The 15,107-nt window shown below is 42.3% G+C and overlaps 1 protein-coding gene across 1 annotated transcript; it reads left to right on the plus strand.

Moving 5' to 3' along the window:
- Positions 1–270: 270 nt before the first annotated feature.
- On the plus strand, positions 271–13,338 carry slc38a8a (solute carrier family 38 member 8a; the record flags this gene model as incomplete). Its single annotated transcript, XM_083763983.1, has 10 exons — positions 271–477; positions 4,604–4,802; positions 6,287–6,443; positions 7,361–7,465; positions 7,964–8,021; positions 11,135–11,249; positions 11,373–11,520; positions 12,360–12,562; positions 12,670–12,721; positions 13,236–13,338. The coding sequence occupies 10 exons, from the start codon at positions 271–273 to the stop codon at positions 13,336–13,338; spliced, it is 1,347 nt and encodes a 448-aa protein (XP_083620109.1).
- Positions 13,339–15,107: the final 1,769 nt, after the last annotated feature.

Below are 15,107 nucleotides of genomic sequence, written 5' to 3' on the forward strand. Positions count from 1 at the left end.
ATTAACCTCGCCTCACCAGGCTTTGGTCATGATTGGTTTAGGAAGGTGGGTGACACCTCCAGACAGTCATCCTCCACTCCACCACTTCCCCTTTCAATCCTAGCTCACAAAAAAAAAAAAAAAAAGCAAACCCCATGTGAGCGCACTCACCGCACTGCTGCAGTGTGGCACACCCACGAGGTGCAAAAGTTTGTTCGGGGGAGAGTGGACCCACCACGCCGCGTGTGTGTGTGTGTGTGTGTGTATGTGGGTCGGTCTGTCCGTTGAAGCATGGAGGAGTTGGCGAGAGAAAGCATCAGTTTGCTTGCATCAGCTTCAGCCAAGCCAGGCCCAGCGCTCCACCCGGACGGCCCACGCCTCGGTTCGATGGGGGCGATATTCATCATGCTGAAGTCCGCTCTGGGTGCCGGACTCCTCAACTTCCCCTGGGCTTTCGAGAGAGCCGGAGGGGTCCGCAACGCAGTCACCGTGGAACTGGTTTGTGATATGAAGTTATATTCCCTTTTCCCTATGCCTTAAGTTATTACTGACCTCTGCCAGGGCAACATGTATACAAGTTCCAAGTTCACAGTGGAGTTTATTTGAGGTAGACCTAGAATGCCTGTGATCATTTAATTATACTTCGTAAATTTTCATGTATCTCAGGCATAGATGGCTTGGACCGGGTCCTGGTCGAATTGAAAATGTGCGGCATAAATGTGATGAATGCTCCGTTTGTACTCCCCCATTAAATTATTCCAAAGACATGGAGTGAAATATCGTCCTCTAGTTTTATATCCATGTGAAAGTTCTGGCACAAAACGTGTATTACGCAGACGTCATCACCAATTGACCAGGGAAACACAAAAGTTTTCAGTCACACAATTGGCAGGTGGTGTGATTAATTACCCAGCACCTATCGCAAAGCACCTGCCAATTGTGTGACCGCAAACTTTTGTGTTTCCCTGGTCAATTGGTGATGACGTCTGCGGTAAACAGGACGTATTTGTAAAACCAGTTCATCGATCATTCCGGCCCCCCCTCGCCCGGAGAGAAAGATGTCCGTGTGCATCTCTTGAAAAAGTGGAGCTAATTCACTAAATACGTCCAGACATGGATATAAAACTAGAGGACCATTTTTCACACCACGTCTTTGGAATAATTTAATGGGTGAGTACAAACGGAGCATTCATCACATTTAGGCCGACCATTTAGAACCCGAACTGAAATTAACCCATGTGTTCTATGGCTCTGTATGTGAAATACTGTACATACTGTATGTAACAACAAGAGCCGTTCTAGGGCTATATTTGAGGTAGCCCTCACATTTTGATGGAATGTTTCATTTAATTTCAGACCCCCCCAGTTTTGTTTTTCTTTACTTTTCTTCAATCTCTCAGAGGCAAATTGAACACTCATGGTTTTCAGTGCATGTTCTCCTCAGTTTCACACTAATCCCTTATATTATAGGTTCCCCTGGATTGATAGGCTACAAAGCCTTAATTGACTCCCCTGTCAATGGGGACATTTTCGTTGTATTGCTAACGTTTCTATATTATTGTATGGTGGCTGCTTGTGCACACAAGCCTACCAGTTACAACACTGTAGCTTAGCACTATTGACATAATACAACAATATTTGTTTACAAATCTTTGTAGCACTGTTAGTGTTGACCTAATACAAATGTATTGTTTACAAATCTTTTCAGTGCCAAGATGGTAGAAGTTCCCTGTGAAGAATTTGAAGAAATATAGATTTCTATATGTTGGCCAGTGCCCAAATTAATTGAAAACTATATGACAGTAAAAGGGATGGTAGAATAGAAGAACTCTCAATCATTCTTGTGGCGATCTGCACTGACTCGGCTGAAGCGGACTTGAGCCACGAGAGGCACGGCACCAAGCGAGCCATTAGGCGAGCGAGTTGCCGTGCCAAACGTTGCAAAGTCTGTGTCTCTAAAATGCTTTTTTCCCCAACTAATTTAATATTAGGGGCTGTAATTTCTGTTCTCACCAAGAGCGGGCATTCGGAGTACGTGTCCAAGCCATTTTAGGCGACTGTGGCCACGTCTCGGCAGCCAGTCTTTGAAATTGTGTAGAGATCTCTGTTGGAAATTTTGTTGGGCCAGAATATACGGCAGATCTTCCTCAGGCAGCATTGTGGAAGGAGCTGAGGCACAGAAACCCTCTTGCTTTTTGTTGTGGATATTATCATGTGCATTGTACCAGTTAAAGTTGAACCTGACAATGCTCTGATACGCTTTCCACAATCTCATTATACAACGCGCTCATATTTAAGTCTTTTTGCACCTTAATGTCTGTCTAATAACATGTACAGTATATACCTGCTGCTTTGTTCATGCACCTTATGTCAAATACTCATGCACACATACTGTGTACACTGTACAGGATGGATATGCTGATATTTAGTGTCTTTTCCTTTCGGCTTTTCGCCACAGCGAATCATCTGCTTCCATCTCACCCTGTCCTCTGCCTCCTCTTCTCTCACACCAACTAACTTCTTTCACTACATCCATAAATCTTCTCTTTGGTCTTCCTCTAGGCCTGGCAGTTCCAACCTCAACATCCTTCTAACTGATATACTCATTACTCACTATTATCCCTCCTGTACGTGTCCAAACCATTTCAGTCTGGCCTCTCTGGCTTCATCTCCAAAACATCTGACATGCACTGCCCCTCTGATTTACTCGAGTCGTTCCTGATCCTATCCATCCTTGTTACTCCCAGAGAGAACATTTTAGTCTCTTCTGCCTGTATACTATACTATACCTATATACTATATATGTAGATCTTTTATTAGTTTTTCTTTTTTCCCTTGCTATTCGAATAGCTTGAATTTTTGGTTAATTTGTAAAAAGATTATCGAAATAGCTGATCTACAAGCCCACAACGCATTGCAGCATGACATGTTGAGACCTTGTAGATCTGCTACCCTTCAAAGCAATGTGCTTGAGCTCCACGATTCATGACTCACTGACTGAATATTTAATCTCGCCCGTAGCGTCTCCCCCAGGCCACTTTGTCGTTTGAAATTCGGGTCATTACTCTTTTCATGACTAGCTTCGACTTAAAAAAAACAAGATCGATGGTCAGGCCTATTTATTTTTCTTTCTCTTTCTAGAAATAAAAATAAAATAAAAACACAAATTAATTTCACTTTTCTTCACCCATACTTAACCTGTGGCACTTTTGACTGTAATGATTGAGTTAATGAATGTAGTAGATTCACTGCGCATGAAGTGAAATATTTAAAAACTTTTTTGTTTTAATCTTTATGATTATGGCAAACTGCTCATGAAATTCAAAGCAGCACTTGGCACCTGCCCACAGAGCCAAAACTGCTAGTAATTGGTGTACTGGCCATGGTATTACTGTGCTTAACACCTTGAGCGCCCGGGGCTATTTAATCCATTAATAAAATGTGCCCATCGTCAGCAAGTGCCTCTAGGCTGTAGAGCGATGCGATCAGTTTTCATAGCATTAATTTGACGGAGATTATCAATCTCCGTCTCGGGCACATGACCGTGCACTTGAACTTGACGGTGATTTACGTCATGAACCCCACAGAGAATCTATGTTTTATTGTCAAGGGGAAGGTGTGAGACACTAGATTCTACAATACTATTGAGTTTAATGCTGCTATCAAAGCAAATCTGGGCTTCCATAAGTCCTCAACAGTGCCACGGGTCACGCCCCATTGATGAAATAATTTGTTTAAAAGTAGCCCAGACCACGTATTGAGTGCATCAAATAACATACTTTTCAGATGGTTGACATTTCTGTATTATAAATGTTTTTTAGTGGGTCTCTGTAAATAATGCACCTTATTATATTCCCTTATGCCCTTTCCCCACATTTTCATTCTTGTTTTATCAGTGTAACTGCAGCCATAAGAAATAAATATTAACATAAAACGAAAATAACTTCACCCAATCCATTATACTTTGGTGTAAAATGGTGATGTGACAATGTTGAGTTTGATGAGAGCAATGCAGAACACTTGTAAACTCTGTAATGCAACTGCCACTGGCAAATTCAGAAAAAAGGATTTTAATCCATTTTGAGTGGGAACCCCTTTTGGTGTTAGCTATTGCAAAATAGCAGATCTACAAGCTCATAGCGCGCGCTACGAGCTTGTAGGTCTGCTATTTTTGAAAAATAGAAGAACGACTGACACAGAAACATAGCTTTTTCAGAAAAATGTCATTTTCAAACAGACATTTTTAGAATCTGATCTCGGGTTAAAATGGGTTAAGGCACAGCATTATAGCTTTCTCAATGGCATGCTATTATGATCAGGACCGTATTGTTCTCGCTGCATCCAAATGTCCCATTTGGGACAATTAAAGTACAGCATGTCCTTGGACACAGAAACATAGCTTTTTCAGAAAAATGTCATTTTCAAACAGACATTTTTAGAATCTGATCTCAGGTTAAAATGGGTTAAGGCACAGCATTATATCTTTCTCAATGGCATGCAATTATGATCAGGACCGTACTGTTCTCGCTGCATCCAAATGTCCCATTTGGGACAAATAAAGTACAGCATGTCCTTGGAGCCTTTCTCATTATCTTCATGCTCGTTTCTTTCTCCATCCATTCAGGTCTCCCTAGTGTTCCTGATCAGCGGTCTGGTCATCCTGGGATACTCATCGTCCGTCAGTGGCCAGTGCACGTACCAGGCGGTGGTGAAGGAGATGTGTGGGCTGTCCATCGGCCAGCTGTGTGAGATCTGCTTCGTCTTCAACCTCTTCATGATCTCCGTCGCCTTCCTGGTCATCCTGGACGACCAGCTGGTGAAATGTGAGATGAATAAAATAAAATAAACGAGTGGTGCAACTCCCCTCTCTCCCCCCTCCTCTCTCTCTCTCTCTCTCTCTCTCTCTCTCTCTCTGCTCCGTCAGATTAGCTTTATTATGGATATCAATCCGCGTCGCTGAGAACTATTTTTTCATTATTATTTTGGCTCTTAGCGAACCTAGACAGTCAGAAGTTGGATTTGCGTCCAGCAGGTGGCAGCCATGTCACATACTTCTCTCGTTCCAATTTCACGCATGTGCACACCACTCGTGCTCACACAGGTAAACGGACATTGCTGGATGTAGGAGTGGTTGCACCACTCAAAAACAGACCCACAGGAACGCACCCAGGGTGACGGCCCGATTCCGGCGAGCCGCCTCGCGTCCGAAACGGTTGAGAAATGACAGTTACCGTGTGCCGGTCCCTCTACTGTATACCCTCTACTGTACTGTACTGGCACACCCGAAATCATCATAATTAGTTAATATTTGTGTGTGTGTTTGTGTGTGTGTTAGCCTGTTAGGTTGCGCACAGGTGGTGAAAAACAACCATACTGTTTTCGTGCTCATACCCAGGCAGGCACCCACCCACCCACCCAGCCAGCCAGCCACACATAGCTCCGTAAGGGAGTGGTTGCACCAGGGGTATTGCCGTACTGAAACGGACACACATAATGGACAGACACACATAGTTGTGCATAGGAGACGACGGTGTGTCACCACTCAAAAATACACCATTTTCATATTTGTTTACCGATTTTCAGCACAGCCGAGCCACGAGACGAGACACGAGTCAAATGGTCTGTGGTAATGAAACTTACAAGCCTCATTCTCAGAGGGGAAAACCCTGAATGATTCAGAGGCCAGGGTAGAGACTTTGACAGGCTGAACATTTCCGAGATACAAGGCTGTAAAAAGTATTTTGCACACCTAACGAGGGCGACATATGCGCAGGAGAACACCAAACGAGAGCATACTGAAAGTGAAAAAAACTCCTTCACACAGTCTTCAAATGCAATTAAAATGTTTTAATGGGAATAACAACGTTTCGGTCTGTTGGTTAGACCTTCATTTTGGTACTGCATGCGTCACTTTTCATCAGTGACGCATGCAGAGGAACAAGAACACGTTTATTTTCTTTCTTGAATGCGCACCTTCATTTAGTTCCTTGTGTCCAAAATATCAGGTGATTTTGGAGTATTTGAAAGATTTGAAGTATCTGCCGATTTTTCCCGATATTTTTTATATTTTTAATAGAACACTTATGCAGACAATATCATGATATGGATATAATTTTGATAATGGGGATGTCCCAATTTCCGATCACGTAATCGGATTGGGGCAACCCTACTGTAGTTTTAAGTATTTTAAAGGTGTACTGTACTGTACTGTACTGTACTGTACTGTACTGTACTCAGTACTGTACTGTGAAGCATTTTGCCCCTTGTCGCCAGTAAAAACAACTTCTGTGACTGTGTTGTCTTTCAGTGTGTCTCTCCATCTACGAGTTGGTGACGGGGTTGTCGGAGTCAGAGATGCCTTACTATTGGTACACGGACCGGCGCTGTGCTCTCCTGCTGCTCTGCGTCCTTCTCATTCTTCCACTGTCCATCCCCAAAGAGATCACCATCCAAAAATACATCAGGTCAGCAGTGGCACGCATGCACGCAGGTACACACCTAGGTGCCCCTGTGACCTATGAAAACCTGCAAAACCTGTCGGTCCGTCAGTGACTTCGTCACAACATCATATATGGCCGTCATGCCTCGTGACACGCTCCATATATGGCCGTCTCCATATATGAAGATCACGACACTGACCGAATCAAACCCTGGCGAAAACTAGAGTTCTCAACTGGCCCGAAGATGAAGGCCCAGCCTTACCTGGGCCTTCATCAAACTCTGTACACTCAAGCCACTGCCCCCGCGACCACCCTTAGATTTCCATATATGGAGCTGACCTGTTCTGACATTCCATATGTTGATCTGACCTCATCAAACCCTGTACACTCGACACTGCCACCACTGCCACCCTTAGATCTATATGGCGCTGACCTGTTCTGACATTCCATATGTTGATCTGACCTCATCAAACCCTGTACACTCAAGACACGCTCCATTTATGGCTAGACCTCATCAAACCCTGTACACTCAAGACACGCTCCATATATGGCCAGACCTTATCAAACCCTCGTCAAACCCCAAACCACACTCAACCCAGCCAGGCCAAAGGCAGGGTCGGAGATATTGTTGAGCCCCTCCTATATACAGGTTTAATGTTTGTCTTTCCTAGACAAACATTAAAAACGCCATTGACAATGAACAGAGTTTAATGTTTGTTTTGTCTGTCACTGAGAAAATCAGCCGCTGCTTGCCACGCTTAGGCTGCCTGTTCTATTTGTATAGCTATAGCACATTTCCAACTCCGACTGGTTGTCCGATCTAAGATCTAGGTTAGCCGATGGAGGGAGGTTTAGGCGTGTCCACTGGTGGAGAATTGTGCTACACTATAAGCGCCGCTTTCTAATTTCAATTTTTGTGTTTGTTATGGCCTCTCTCAAAGTGTTCTAGGTACTCTGGCAGCAACCTACCTGACGATTGCCATCATAATCAAATATCATACCATGCCTTCAACGCAGGTTCACATCGCCCCTGTCTATAGCACTGGGTAAGTCAGTGTGTCCAAATGGATTGGTTTCAGGGAAAGGATATTTAAGTAGGTGTTGTGGATATGAAAGTATGAATACTCTTTCACACAGGAGAAGGCTAAGCTATTGGTGAAGGAATGAGTCCCACACATTTGTACCAGAATGGTACTGGATAGTACTAGATCTTAGTTGGGTCTTTTAGATACTTCTTTTATCCATAAGCTCGTGATATTTAACATTTTTGCATTCCTCTTGACATAGTGGTAATGTTGTGTTGTAGAAGTTCAATTTGACAATGGGACAGAGAGGAGATACCTATACAGTACATACTGCATGTCAGCCTGATTGGAAACAGTGGATGCTGTGGGTCTCTGCCAAACTAATATCCATTAACAATAAATAAAATTCAAAATATGAAAAAAAGTAAACTATATATGCTTACAAAATTATTGTGTAAGTATTTGTGGTGTTTAACGAGTACCCATTTGCACCTGTAATGTGTGTGTGTGTGTGTGTAGGATCAGTTCCTGGGCCTCCACGTTTAGTGTGATTCCAACCATCTGCTTTGGTTTCCAAGTGAGTAGAACATTTTAAACGTTTTCAGATTTCAGCAATGACGAGACTTGTTTATCATCATCAAACGGTAGGGAGTGTGTGTGTGTGGGGTGTGAAACTGTATTTCCTGTCAATATTGGCGAGTCTTGATGGCCACTATAAATAAGATCTAGATCTAAATGAGATCTAGGATGTGTAGTGTACTGTCAGTAGGCTGCTGGGACCTGGACCAGAAGAGTGATTTAGTGAGTCTAGTCCAGTCTATAGTTCAGCTGGATGGCACGGCCTGGGATTGCTGTGCTCTGTGATATAGGCTGCCCTTGGATTCCTTTGACATCTTAGAACGGAGCAGAGGGATCAAACAAAAGACTCTGATTCATGTGTTTCCTCGCAATTTACCACGGTAACTTAATAAACGAGGGGGGGAGTGGAAAGGATTGACGCACAGGTGCGCACTTGTGTGCCTACCCATGCCACACACCTTCCTTCCTTCGTTCCCTCCCTCAGGCGAAATGATTACAGTCTGTGGGTTCAAAAGGAAGCTGATGAGATCCTCAGTTGAATGGACAAAAACGAGACGGAGGGAAGCAAGATTGAAAGTTCCAGCGACGGCGACTGGGATCAGGTTAAGCCAAAGACTGCATTTCGCGTTCCCTTGATGGTGTAACGTGCTCGACTGTCACTCTGAAGATTTATACTTGGCTGCACACCAGTGTCCCGCAACGGAAATGGCTAATCTACAAGCTCACAAAGCGTCGCATCACCATGCATCGTGAGCTTCTAGATCTGCTATTTTCTGTGCATGGCACTGGCATGCAACCAAATATAACTCTGTCTAACGGATTCCATTTCATTCCACCTCAAAACGCATTAAAGGGGAAATGAGCCGAGCACCCTTGGATACTCTCCTTATACCTGGGTTCCAAGTAGGGGTGGTACGATATGGGTACCTCACGATAATGATAATATCGCGATATTCTATATTGCAACTAAGAGATTATATCTACTGAAAATGGGGGAAAAAATAACCATAAAAGGCAAAACATCTGGAATTATGTGTTTTTTCCTAAATCCTAAAGGTTTTTTAATGATGTTTAGGACACAATAAACACTTTTTTTATGTGTGCAATGTGTTTCTAGGTGTTTTAGTCATGGTGCCCTGTTCATTGTTCATGACCAAAATTTGTCATGCAAATGTGGTCTCACTTCCTTCCTGGAATACAAGTCACATGAGGTACATGAAGGACCCTAATGGAAACAAGCCATACTGCTTTCTTGGGTTATAAAATCCTCTTACATGAGGTACATGAAGGACCCTAATGGAAACAAGCCATATTGCTTTCTTGGGTTATAAAATCCTCTTAGCAGACCTTGTATTGAACTGTAGGATACGTTCCTGTGCTTTTTCTGTAAACTGTTTATAAAGTAAGTCGCGCAATTAATTTAGAGCCAAATCAAAAGCAGTTGAATTGCTTATAAGTTGTAAAAATAAGTGCAGACAAATTGATTTTTATTTAATTCATGGCTCTATAGTTAACGTGATTCATAAAATATCAGACAGAAAGATGTAGAGTCATTGGCGTTCTAAATTAACACCATTAACATTTTGAATAAAAAGCTCTGTAGAAGTTAGTAGTTTTTATTTTCTAACGTAACTAGCCTGGGGAAAGTGAACCAGTCTTGCATCATCCTCGTTCCCCGCCGGCTGTGGTGGAACTGCGGGGAGTGCGGGCACGGCTTTCCGCAGGCTCTCAAACACGATGTGCCTAGATTAATCTTGTGAGTCGTGGACTCATGTAGGCATATTGATTTTGAGATGTTTCCTCAATGTGGACGTGCAAATGGTGCAAGTTGCAACAACCTTTGCAGGAAACTATGGCATCACATTTATTGCAATTTGCGTGCTCAGCCTCAGTCATTTCCCTCTCTGTTAACCACACTTTGGAGATCTCTTCGACATACTGTCCTGCTCGCTCCGGTGACCGGTCGCTGAATGCATAGTGGGCGTATCCTCCATATACTGTAGGTGTGGTGACAGTAACTTGGCTCTGCTTCAGTGGCGGTTGGAAGGTCCCACGGGCCCCGAGGCGAGATTGACAGCCATGTCCGTCCATCTGTATGATTAGGCTACTGTTGTTGTCTTGGTATTCCTTTCATTGCGACTTCACTCACCTCCAGTGCATGTGGATGGAGCTGCTGCTGTTGTGTTTGTATTCCACCTTACTCCATCTATCTTGCCCTCTTTTGCCTGTGGTAATTTTATGTCTTGTTTATGACTGTTCAAATAATCAAAACTCAACTTTATCAGGCGATTGCAGTGCAGGGCTAACAACTGTATACAGACACAGCGTGACAGCGGACATACTGGAGCAAATCCATCTACTCTAGTACTCTAACGTGCAGCCCAGTTTAAACCTTCTATTTCCTGCCTGCGCCGTGCAGGGCCCTTCACAATAAAGCGTCACCCTTTAACTCCCAATGAACTACATTTTACACTGCTTATTATTGACAGGAAATGTAGTCTTAGTTGCGGTAACTTAACAGCGTGTTTGTGGGAGAGAGAGCCAGAGAGAGAGAGTGAGAGAGAGAGAGTATACAGTTTATTACCACGCATCGGATACTTGACTATTGTAACTCTACTTACTGGCCTACCGGCATGTGCACTTAAGCCTCTCCAATTGATCCAGAATGCCGCAGCACGCTTGGTCTTCAACCAGACAAAATTCTCACATGTCTCCTCCCCCCTTCTCCGCTCCCTCCATTTGCTGCCCGCAGAGTACAAAACACTGATGCTGGCCTACAAAGCAACCAAGGGTATGGCACCTCCATATCTTCAAAGTCTGATCCAACCCAGTGAGTCCCAGCCGGCAACAAAACTTCCAGTTGCTATCAGAACTCACTCCCAATCTTCTGCCGTAGTCTGAAAACTCACCTCTTCAGACTCCATCTTAGCCCATAGCACTTGTCTACGTTCTTGCTTCACAAGTCGCTCTGGATTAAGAGCTTCTGTTGAATGCCTAAATTGATTGCCATCTATCTACAGTTTCCATCTATCTACAGTTTCCATCTATCTACAGTTTCCATCGTGTGTGTGTGTGTGTGTGTGGTGTGTGGTGTGTTTGTATGTGTTTCAGTGCCACGAGGCATCCATTGCCATCTACAGCAGCATGGAGAACCAGCGCCTCTCTCACTGGGCCTTCATCTCCGTGCTCTCCATGGTCTTCTGCCTCGTCATATACTCGCTCACTGGTTAGGATGTTTTCTGTTGCTGCTATTCTCTGGCACACAGTGTGCCAATATTAATCATATTCATGATTCATAATAACTTTTCTGCTAGTTGTATGAACAGGTTGTTATCTGTCTCACTTGCAGGAGCTTATGGGTACTTGACATTTGGAAAGGCAGTGAAGGCAGACATTTTAATGTCTTACAACGGCGGTGATGTCCTAATGCTCATCGCTAGGCTACTGTTTGGAATCTCTATCATCACCATCTATCCCATAATTGTACTGCTGGGGAGGTAAGTCACTCTGTGATTGGAAATTACTTTGTTTTTAACTCGTTACTGCCTGAGGCAAATGCCTTCTAAATCAGTAGTTCTCACACTTTCAAGATGTTTCAAAATGTAAAGAAAATAGCAGATACAACGATGTTGATTTTGTCGACTGAAACTATGCCCAAAAATGTTCGTCAACCTTTTTTCACTGACAAAAATAAAAGACATGATGACTAAACTAAATATACTGACAATTTTGTCAACAAATAAAAACTAGCCTAAACTAGACAATCGGATCTTGCTCTCTGAAAATAACCGATCTACAAGCTCACAATCCATCGCGCTGCGACGCATTGTGAGCTTGTATATCGGCTATTTTCAGCATGCAACCTGAGTGTAAAATCTGCTATTACGAAACATCGAGGCCTGACAAATTTAATTTTTATTGACTAAATCAACTGTAGATTTAGCTGACTAAAATTGTATATTATTTGGTCGACTAAAACTAGACCAACACTAAAACTTTTCAGGTGAATTAAATATGATTTGCTGTCAAAATCACCATTGTGGGCCTGGGCCATGGATCAGCGGTCCAGGCACCTTGGCTGGTAATCCAGTCTGGCAGTGTGCCGCGGGTTCGACTCCCGATCCCGACGGCCTTTACTGCATGTCACTCTCCCATCTCTCTCCCCATTTCCTGTCAGCCTACTCTCTGTCCCTCCATAAAAAGTATAAAATATAGGCGAAAGCCAAAAAAAAAGAAGAAAAAAAAGACCACCGTTGTGCAAGCTCGCAGCGCGGCACAAAGTGAGGCGCATGCAGAATTGTCAAATCCTAAATGTGAATATTCTCTGCAACGTTAGATCAGTGATCCAGGATCCTCTGCTAAGCTGGCATCGGCGACGGGGTGGACTAAAGACAGACCAGTTTGAAAGCCGCAGCCGATGTGTGCTGACCATCCTGTGGGTCACGGTGACTCTTCTCATTGCCATATTCGTACCAGACATCAGCAAGGTCATCAGTGTCATCGGCGGGATCAGTGCCTTTTTTATCTTTATTTTCCCAGGTAACACACTTGGCATACATGTACCTTTTTTAGAGATGCAGACACTGAAGATCAACTTGTTTGTACTTAATAAATAATCCCATTGATCCCCACCTGTGTTCAAACAGGGCTCTGTCTGATCTTTGCTATGCAGTCTGAGCCAGTCTCCTGTAAGACCAGGCAAGTCTTTTTTATTTTTTAAATGTATTTATTTGTTTTTGATTAATAGTAGGCAGGCTGCACATCTGAAGAAATACCTGTAACGTGACAATTGTGGGACTCAAATGCGCTCTCTTGTGCTGTCTGATACATGAAACCCCCTTTTTTGTAATATTGTATAATCTTCTATAAAAATATGAAATGGCTCTTTTCTCTCCTTTCTCCCGTTAACATGCACGTTTGTGTGTCATAAACGCATTGTGTGTGTGTGTGTGTGTGTGTGTGTGTGTGTGTGTGTGTGTGTGCCTGCCTCAGGCAGCTCACAATTTATTTCTTCACACTTGCTTTTAGCATTATATCCACTCTGATCGTTTAGGTGCCTTTTTAATGTAAACTGTACACTCTGGTTTGAAAGCTTTGGGATTTGAGGTGTGTAATAGTTTTGGCTTATATTTATATAATTGTTTTTATATCAATGACATACATTTTGATATATTTCATTATGACCCCTCTCTCTCTGTCTCTCTCTCTCCAGAGTTGCTCTCACACTGTGGGGTGTGGTGACCTTGATCTGTGGAGCTTTCATCTTTGGCCAGAGCACCACAACAGCTGTCATGCAGCTCCTTGGCAGGATCTGATGCTCTCATGTCATGTAGTCCACTCCAAAATGTGTTTTTGCCTTTTCTCCATTATTACTTAGTTCAATGGAACTATTACTTAGTTCCACAGGAAGGGAATGCATGTGGCTACCGTGGACCTTGCTATGTCTTCATGGAGAGGACCCTTGACTAGTTACGATGCCCTAAACCCTGCACTTATTGCACAATCATTCTGTCATCGTGAACTAGAGTAAAATAAAAAGATACTCACTTTAAAAAAAATATATGAGCCATTCTACCGAATTGGTTCAAATTGCAGTCCCACAATGTAAAATATATATTTAAAAACAATTAAGTAGTCAGTCCTTACATGTGTACAAATATCATCTTTTGTCTATTTAATCACAATACATGTATTGAGATAGAAGTAGAACAAAATGTAATGTATATATAGTAATACATACTTTATATGTTACTTTCTATTGGGATGTAGCTGTACCAACCGCTAACTCCTACATTTCAATTCATGAAAACAATATCTTGTAGATCTGCTATTTTTAATTTAAATGTTAATGTAAATTAATGCAAATCGCTCTGGATTAAGAGCGTCTGCTAAATGCCTAAAGTTTCTGTAGTGGCATGATTGTTTCGGTAGTGACACAATTGGATGTGTGTGCTTTTGAGACATTATTAATGTACATAATTCTGATTTTTATTTCATCATGTGGTCCAAAATCCCAAAACAAAATTTAAAAAGTGTGGCAAATAGAGACTGAGAATGCAGGCAAAGAAGATGGAGAGGTTTGTTAGGCTTCCACATGACCTAGCACCGAAGTGATCAGGCAGTAGTAGTAGATTAGTAGTAGCTTGAGCAAATGTAAAGCATATGAGTTCACTAATGTTGCTCTGGAGAGGGAAGTCTGGAGCACTCTGGTGGAGCTGTTGCCCCCGCGACCCGACTACGGATAAGCGGTTGAAGATGGATGGATGGATGAGTTAATATTTAGCAAAATGCTGTGGGCACTACCGAAACACTGGTTGTTTTGTCAAAAATACAAAATAGTGAGTTATCAACCAATATTTTCAGATCATGATTGGTTACCGGTATCTGTAATGTCAATGTCAACTATCATTGATGCTGAAATCAATATAATCAACTTTATGCATTTTACAAAGAATATAGCCTTTAGATTTGGATTAATCTTAATAATTCAACAAAGAAATGTTAAAATATCAATTCTTATTTTTATTTAATTGTAGAACCACCTACATTATACTTTTTAAATGGTCTGTACAGGGGGGAATTGAGAAATTATAGACTAAAATAAGTCTTTATTCGAAGGTAAAAGTCTGTTTCGGTAGTGACAAATAATGGGAGAGGAAAGATATTCCAATTAATTATTCAAATACAATATGATTGACGTTTACTGTGCGTTTACTAAAAATGTGTCCCTTAGATCTCGTGCAACATGAATATGGGCAAAGTTTTTCCAAAATGGCATACAAATTTCACACAATTTCCAACTCTGAATTTGAACCAATTCGGTAGAATGGCTCATATATGTTGGACCTCCAAGGCCTCTCCTGCCGTGTTTCTAGTGGTCTGTGTAGAATCATAATGCTGGTAGTTCTCATACTTGGTGGTTGCATTATCATCACTATTGTTTTTATTACATTTTTCATTTTATGGTGGTAGTTTGTCTTTTGTCACTGTTTTAGCTTCTGAAAAACTCATTTGTGTTCTCTGTACTAGACACTAACCAACCACTCACCAACTTTTATAGAATTTTCATGGTCACTAGACAATT

The sequence above is a fragment of the Protomyctophum parallelum genome (genome assembly GCF_964188405.1).
Source record: "Protomyctophum parallelum genome assembly, chromosome: 4".
NCBI classification, from domain to species: Eukaryota; Metazoa; Chordata; class Actinopteri; order Myctophiformes; family Myctophidae; genus Protomyctophum; species Protomyctophum parallelum.